Below are 9,142 nucleotides of genomic sequence, written 5' to 3' on the forward strand. Positions count from 1 at the left end.
AAATGGGGGAAAACAGTGGCAATGAAAGACATTTAAGAGAGAAAAAAAAAAGAAAAAATATGGGAAGCAGTGGTTGATGAGCTTTTGGAAGACAGATTCTAAGAATTATAACAAGCTCACCCTAAAAGTGAATACCCCAACAAACAACGATTTTGGACATGCAAGAATAACATTTCAACTTAAATTGTGATGGTAACCGGTATAGAAATCATTATGTCAATATTGCTTTTGTCTTTCATTATACATGAACAAAGAAAGAAATGAGGTTAAAGTAGTCGGGTAGAGATAATCAAGTATTCTATTTTTAGCTGTAATAAATTAACAAATTATGGTTAAGAAAATTCTAATGTTTTGGGATATCAACATGGGTGAAAGGAGTGGTAATGGAAGGTTTTTATGAGAGCAAAGAAAAGAAGAAATACCTGAAGAAATATTGGAAGTAGTGGTTGAAGAGCTTTTGGAAGACAGAATCCAAGAATGACAATAGGGCCTCCTTGTAAGTGAATTAAATAAAACAAAAGATGTTCATATTTCTTAGTTTTCCTTAAACCATTCATAACTCATAATTGTCACCCATAGTAGAGATTTGGAACTGAGCTGACAACCCTTGATAAAGCTTTCCAAGTAACCTATTAAATCTAACATAAGATGCAAAATACTATATAGAGAAATAACAACAAACTATGAATAACTCATATCATACAACAATAGTAGTAGAATATCAATTGCTAAACAAAACAATCAAGGTAGATATCGTGTTTGGATTTAACCAAACAAAAAAAAGCAAAGGTAATCTTTTACCTTATGTACCGTCACAGTAAAGAGAGTTGGACTTGATAGAGGAGGAAATAGAAATTGGGCAGTGAGTAGAAAAGAAACTAACAACAGTTAGGAGTTTGATTGTTGAAAGAAAAGATATCAAAAACAACAAAATAAGAAGAATATTGTTAAATTTGTAGTTATATCTATCTTCATATATGTAATGAGAAATGAATTGGATACTAAGAAATGAGTAGTCCTTTTTTAAATTGAGTGTATTTGTTTATTTAATAATGACTGTGTGCTATGTATACTGAGAAATGAGTAGTCTTTTTTTATTTTTTTATTTGATTCAATGAATTGGATAGATATTAATTGAAATTTAAACATTCATGTATAATAGTAAATAATATTAAATTGTAATTAATAAATATTGTATGAATCAGTCTTTTAAGTATTAAAAGTAAGAAATTATTGTTTTAAAGTTTTTTTTACTAAAATAAATAAAAGCAAACCAAAGATTTTTTAAAAATTTTGTTCAATGAATTGAATAGATATTTATTGTATTTTAAACATTCATGTATAGAAGAGCTGTTTAAATACTATATATTCAAGTTCATGTAAAATAAGAGGATATAAATAGTAAATAATATTGATTGCAATTAATAAGTATTATATGAATCTGTTCTATAAGTATTAAAATTTAAAAATTATTGTTTTTAGTATTTTTGAAAGAAAAAAAATAAAAGTAAACTAAAGAATTCTGAAAATTATTGTTTTCAAGTATTTCAATGTTGTTGTTTTTTTATATTTGAATGACATAACTTGCATTGTATCTGAATATACATCTAAACAGTTAGTGGAAGATGAACCTGACATCCTATATATGCAAAGTTAAAATTATTATTACATGATTGTTTGGGCAAGACTCATTAGTATGTATTAATCAAAATGCAAGCAATGGGTATGAAGGGAACAAATGGGCAGAGATGAGAGACATTAAAAGCATGCCCCAGTACTAAATTGTCATGCATGTTTATTGCATAAAACTTAAACATACCTCCTGTGTCTAAAGTTGTGCCTTACTTCATCCTAATTTAAAGATACCAGAATAATCAAACTGCAAATGAAGAAGGCTGGTACAACCAACACAATCATTAAAGGCATAATAATCTTTAATTGCAAACTATTACAGATCTTACTTAAGGTGTTATTCCATACTAAAGAAAACAATAAAGTTATTGATCTTTTATTGATCAATATAAAAGGAAAGAAATATAATATGTGGTTGTTAGCCTATCATCCTTAAGCATGTTAAAATCATGTCCAACCATCTTGAAAATTCGAAAGTTAGAGTTCCAATGTTTCAACTAAAATTAAGTCAAGAAGACTCACCCAATAAAATTGAATCAATATTACTCACAAAGAAGCAGAGGAAAACAATTGGGTTAAGTTGTAGTGAATCCTATTCATTCAAGCCAAACTAACCTTTGATGGCATGAATCTTCTTTGGCTAAAAAGACTAACATTAGCTGTATCTACCACAGTTTCAAATGGCCTATGGTAGTCTAGCCATTTCTACAAGCAAATAAATACAGCAACTTTATCAAAATTTGCATACATGATTAAAGGGATTGAAAAGAGATCAAGAAGCTTTTCATAATGGAAATTTTTGAAATCTGAAATGCTTCTCTCTCTTTATATCTTGTACAAGTACTTTTTTGAGCGAGGGGTCACGACTACAATAACAAGGATCATTAAAAATCACTTCCATGGTCCATGGTCGACATGGAGAAAAGTCCCTAATGACATAAAGGAGTTAATGTTTCAAGAATTTCAGGTACTATGTTTGTTAATTAAATTTTAAATTTTTGTTTTTAATTAATTTGTATCAATTTTTTTAGTTGCTCATTTATTTTGATGTAGGAAAATTGTGTTTGGCCACCTAATCAAAATGTTTTGGTTCGACGAATATGGGATAAAATTTGTTTCGATCGGTTAAGAGACATGCTTTCAGAGGAAAGGAATAAAGCAATGACAGAAGCAAAAACAAACAACATTAGGGATTGCAAAGGCATGTCAAGGAAATGGATCACAAATGAAATCTGGGATACCCTTATCAATACGGTATGGGGTATAGAAGAATGGCAAAATAAATCTAAAAAAGCAAGACAAAATCGCTTAATGCCAAAAAAAGGAAGCATTTCAAAGCACACTAGCGGTTCAGTTCCATTTGTTGTTAATGCAAAAAGGATGGTATGAATTTATTTTACATCGCATTTATATGTATGGTTTTCTTTCAAACTAAATAAAAATTGTATCTTTAATAGTTTGACTTTGGGTTTTCTTTACAATATATCGATTATGATTGAGTATATATAGTTGTAAATAAATGCAGGCAATTGAGATAAAATGAGATGTTAGCTTTTTGGAAGTGTTCAACCATACTCATAAGCGTTTAACGGGTCATGGTGATTTCATAGATAACAAGTCTAAATCTGCGAGTGTATGTACAAAATTGATATATTTTTACTTCAAAGTTGACGATATAATTGAATATTAATCTTATTTAATTTTTTATGTAGGAAATGTATAATTTTGTATTATCACAGAAGTATGGTGAAGATTCATCTTCTCAACCAGAATTTGATCCGCATGCTTGGACAGAAGCAATTGGAGGGATGGAGACTACACGCACTCACGTATATGGGTTTGGTACTCAGGTGCCTGTTACAGCTCTACTTAGTGGAACACAAAACAATGTAGCAACATCTAAGTCTGCATGTGGCCCTATCAACTCAAATGCTACCAATCCCGTAATTGCATTAGAAGAAAAAGTGGAAAATCTATAAAAAAAAACTTGGGTAAGATATGTAAGGAAATACGTTAAAAAATTAAGAATGTAATGGCAGAAAGCATGAGTGAATTTATGGCACGTATGGAAAGCATGATCATGACTAATGCGCATTCAAAACAAGGAAATGCGGGTACTTCAAGCTCAAACCTTGACAAGTAAGAACGCAACATTTCATGATATGATGTCTTTTTTTCACTGCTACACTTGGATACTTTTTACTATATGTGTTTGATAATACATTTAGTTTTATATTCATATGTGTTTGACATTTTTAGATATTGTGTGTTTAAGACAATTAGTAATTGTATGAACTTGACTTTAAATTTTAGTTTTTAATGTGTGTTTCTCTTATATATTTTGAAAGTCAATTATGGATGTCAATTGATAATTTAGTATCAATATTTTAATTGATATTTGTTGTTGGAAAAGCATTACTAACAAGACATACAATTATCAATTAGTAAAAGAATTCCGTTGGAAATACATTACCAACGAAAATTTCCATTGGAAATTTTCAACAGAAATTCCGTCAGAAATGCTATTCCAACAGAATTCTCCATTGGAAATGATTTTTCGACGGATTTTTTCCATGAAAATTTTCCGTTGGAAGAGTATTTCTGACGAAATTTTTGTTGAAACTTTCCAACGAAATTCCGTTGGAATTTAATTTCTTACAGAATTTTTTTCACTGAATTTTCCGTGGGAAATGCTTTTCCATCGGAAAAATCCGTTGGAAATTCCTTTCCTACGGAATTATTTCCAACGAAATTTTTCGTGGGAAATGCTTTACCTTTCCCACGAACAATTCTGTTAGAAATTCTTTTCCGACGGAAATTTCATTGGAAATTTCCAACGGAATTAATAAAGGATAGCTAACAGATTATTCATTTTTTCCAATGGAATTTTTTGTTGAAAATTTTCAACGGATTTCCAACGGAAAGTATTACCGACGGAATTTTCAACGGATTTTTTCGTTGGAAATCCATCGGAAAAAGGTATTTCCAACGGAATTTCAGCTTTTTCCAACGAAATATTTCGTCAGAAAAAACATGTTTTTTGGTAGTGTCTGAATATGCATTCATTGCTCATATTATGAATATGTAAAATTTTGATTTTTTTTTTGTTGAATGAGATCTATTTATAAGAATCTCATCTTGTAGAAAAAAAGAAAAAAAAGAAATGCTGAAGAGAAAAAGAGAATAAAAAAACTATCATAGCAAATAAAATGTGCAACAAATTATTGCCCAAAACTTTTATGTTTGATTTATATTCATTTTATTGAGACTTGCACTTCTTAGTTTGTGATTAAGAATATGGGGAAGAGTTTGCTTTCTTATAAATACAAAGATGTTTTAATTACACTTGAATTTGGACCACAGAATTTTGAATAATGGTAGCTACATTTGCCTTTTTAAAAGCCAGACCATATATGGTAAATGAATTCGGATGAAGCATTAGAGAAACAGAATTGGCATTCAAATACAATTGCATTGAACTTGCTTAGTAGCTTCCTGCTGGAGTGTTTTCATTACACTCCATTCAAGTGCTGAGATAGTTTTGGGAATTATTATTACTATGGATATTTTCTGTGATGATAACATCATACTGAATGCTATTGGGTTGCGTCCATGAGGAGAAAGATCCTTGCAAGATAAAAATCTGCTAAAAATTGATAACTATCAGGACAATCACTAAATAAAAAATAATAAAATAAATCAGAGTTAAAAAAATACTATGATCATTACAATTAAGGCAAAAAACAAAACAAAGTACCAAAAACTCAAAATCGAGTACCACTACTATTTTAATAACTGTAAACATATCAACACAAATCATAAAACCAAACTACTAAACCAAGAATAACAAAATAAATCAAAGAAAAAGAAAAAATACCATGATCGATATAATAAGTGCAAAGAACAGAACATAGACCCAAAAAAAATAAATAAAAAACTAACGGAATAAAACCTTAATAAATTAGAAGACAATAAACAAACAAATAAAAAACCAAGAACAAATGTTGAATCATGATACAACCAAACTAACAGAATACAAAAAAAAAAAAGAAACATGGAAGAATATGATCAGCACCTCCCTTGCATAAAAAAACTAGAAAAAAAGTAAAAAATCAATCTACAACAACCCGCGCATCCCTCTTCTATGCTACGAATAAAGCATTAATTAAGAGAGAAAGCAGGTACCAGAGGAGGAGAGAGAGTTCGATACGACAGGTGAGAAAACGAAAATTGACCGACGAACAGAAGAGAGACTAACAGCAATTGGGGATGTAAAAGACCTAATATCAACGATAAAAGAACGATGAACTGAAAGGCCAAAAGAAATAAAAAGCCATTAATCGACAACAAAATATAAAGGCTTAATATCAAAACATTTTTAAAAAAAGCTCAAAAAAAATATAAGGAGGGACTTTAATTGAATGACACTTGTCATTCAATTAGAGACTCAATTGAAAGAACTTTGAACAGTAATCAAATTATCCTACTTTTATACATAGTATAGATATATCAATCACATAAAACGCTGCGTTTCGTGTGGTGTTTGTTTTTCTTTTTTTTTTTTTTAAGTATTTCCATTCTTCACTTGTTAAACCTGAATTAACTGAAACAACGTTTGCAAAAGTGTCTCCCTAACCTAGGATTTTGGCCTTTGAGGAGGGTGGTCTTGTGGAGGCCGAGGCATTAGTCAGGGCTGTTTCTTAGTCGTAGGCAACAGGATATATAACCAAGTGGATTTTGAGTATATACAGGAAATACCCTTCAACGGCAACATGATATATAACCAAGTGGACTTTTAGTATATACATGAAATACCTTTCATTCAACTCAAATTTGAGACACCATTGGTTTTTCCCCTTTGTTAGTGGTTTTTGGGCTTTGTCCTCAGTCGGTTGCAGGGAATAGGAAACAAATTTTGGGCCTAAAAATGAAAATGGACATTAAGTTGGGCTTAAAATGAAAGCAATTTTTAATAACCATGATTTTGTTTTAATTTTTTTTAAAAAAAATTTGAATTGTTCTGCCTTTGTGTGACAGATTTCATACGGAAACAGATGATTTCACATTCGAAAACTATGAGTTTAATCTTAAACTCAATAAATTATGTCTTTTAAATTGAAAATATAAATTTGTTACATTCTTCTTGAAAAATTTTCGTTCTCAAGATTTAAAAGCTTTTAATTTGAAGTAAATTAAAGATGGATAATCAATCATCTTTGAATAATTATGTTTTTGAATATATATATATATATATATATATATATATATATATATATATGTATTCTTTCTCCACCAAGAACAGCCTTGTTCTTCTTACTAGCTTATAGCCCTGAGACAATCACTCTGCATGTATTGGTATCCGGCAGGGTCACTCCTCGATGAGAGCTGGTCCAATGAAGGACGCGGAAAGGGCACTCAGATGAGTTGTTGGCATGGTAATTCAACTAAGTTTTATTTATTCTGTGTTTGGGTTGCTGCGAGCTGCAATTGCTCCTGCTTTTTGTGAATTGATAGGTTTTGAACATTATTTTTGGGTGTGCTTCGTGTAGAGGGGTTAGCATGTTACTTGGATGCTGCCAATAGCTTTTTCACCAGTTTATGTTCTTTTGTAATTGTACAGGGCTTTGATAGACCAAAGCTAGAATTCTTATGCCGCCAGAAGTCTTACGAACCTGATTCAGGACTTGGCTTCCGGGTTTAGGTCAAGCCGCTTTAAAGGTCTCAATCCTCCGTCATTACTCGAAAGCAATTCCTCAAAAACTCTATTTGTCACCCTTGCGCTCCATGGCCAACTCACCTGGAGCATCCCAGGAAGCTAGCAGAAGCTGTAGGGACAATATTAGCAATCTTCCAGATGATTTAATTCATCTCATTTTATCATTGCTCCCTACGAAACAGGCGATGGCTACCTCCGTTCTGTCAAAAAGATGGATTTCACTTTGGACTGTAGTTTCTACCCTGGATTTTGAGGAGCCAGATAATTGCAGAACCGATGAAGAAGCTAAAATGAAGTTCAGGCAGTTTGTTTGTAACGTTTTGGCGCAGAAAAATTATGGCTTCGTTGAAAAATTTCGTCTCCATTGCAATTCAAGCTATGGTAGCTAGTGCATTAACGCATGGACTTGCTCTGCCATCGAGCGAGGTTTGCAGCAAGTAGATATCCGCATCTCCAAACCAGTTTATCTTCATATAGGAGGGGACTTAGCGCATATACCCAGGAGCTTGTTCTGGGTGAAGACATTAAAAATTTTGAAACTGGGGGGTGAAATTACGGTTGATGTTCCAGGCCCGGTTTGTTTTCCAAGTCTCAAGGTTTTACATCTTAGGTGGATTCAGTATGCAAATAATAACTGTGTTAGCTGGCTTATTTCTGGGTGCCCAATTGTTTAGAAATTGCGTATATACACATGTATTAGCCAGGAACATGCGGTGAACTTCAATATTTCCATACCTACTTTGAAGCGTTTGGCTTTGGGCATACTTTATGATCTTGGTTTTGATTTGGAACACAAAGTTGAGATAAATGCCCCAGCTCTGGAGTACCTCACTCACCATGTCTTAGAGGTTAAGCCAAACGTCTTAGATGCTGAGCGACGCAAATATTTTGTTGGAAATTTTCCTTGCTTAATTAAAGCAAGTGTTATAGTTCCATTTAGATGTGGAATCCAGCCTCTCAAAGCACTTTCCAATGTCAAGTTTCTTGAAATTAAGGAGTATCGCTGTTTGAAGACATTGGTAAGAGACACTCTTAACTTTTTTAAATTTATGTCTCTTTATTTTGCATTTTTTAAATCATATAGTTTATACTTGCTACCAATCCTTCATTAAACTAGTAAATTTTGGCTTTTCTACTTCATTAAATTAGGATCGTTAATCAATTGTATTGGTACTTACTACTCTGCTTTTTCAGGCACAGGATTGTTTACCTATGTTTTTGAATTTAACCCAGTTGGATCTAATTGCTACTAACTGGGCTGTGGTATTACTGTTCCTTCACACTTCTCGTAAGCTAGAAACTTTGACAGTTTTTGTTAAGGTGAGTTGATTATAGAATTGATTTATTAAACTAGTCAAATTCTCCCCAATCTAAGACCTTATCTATGAGTTGTGCTATCTTCTGTCTCCAGGTAATACTTAGCAGTGGGTGTAAATGCAGTTGGACACAGCCAAAGCATGTCCCTATATGTTTCTCAAGTCTAAGGACAGTTTGTGTTAAAGGATTTGAAGGTTTGGAAGATCAAATGAAAATGGTAGAGTATGTTTTAATGAATGGTAGAGCGTTGAGGACAATGGAAATCCACACTAGTGATAAATTGTCTTCAGATTCAAAGCTTTGTATTTTCAAGACAATATCAATGTTGCCAAGGGGCTCGGAGACTTGTCAGCTCTCTTTCAATTGAGGTACTATATGACTAAAGGAAACTGATTTTCAAGTATAATGGTCATAGCAAAATCTTCTGATTGGCAACTTATTGTGTTTCTATTAACTCATTTGAGATGGTGGGATAGC

General features: G+C 32.0%; 1 protein-coding gene across 1 annotated transcript; it reads left to right on the top strand.

The window, feature by feature from the left end:
• Nucleotides 1-7,416: 7,416 nt before the first annotated feature.
• LOC110428758 (F-box/FBD/LRR-repeat protein At3g26920-like) lies at nt 7,417-9,032 on the top strand. The gene is made up of 5 exons (XM_021444672.1): nt 7,417-7,729; nt 7,826-7,923; nt 8,023-8,367; nt 8,543-8,668; nt 8,760-9,032. The coding sequence occupies exons 1-5, from the start codon at nt 7,417-7,419 to the stop codon at nt 9,030-9,032; spliced, it is 1,155 nt and encodes a 384-aa protein (XP_021300347.1).
• Nucleotides 9,033-9,142: the final 110 nt, after the last annotated feature.

This window comes from Theobroma umbraticum, unplaced genomic scaffold (genome assembly GCF_002168275.2).
Source record: "Theobroma umbraticum cultivar Fairchild unplaced genomic scaffold, ASM216827v3 scaffold_69.0, whole genome shotgun sequence".
NCBI classification, from domain to species: domain Eukaryota; kingdom Viridiplantae; phylum Streptophyta; class Magnoliopsida; order Malvales; family Malvaceae; genus Theobroma; species Theobroma umbraticum.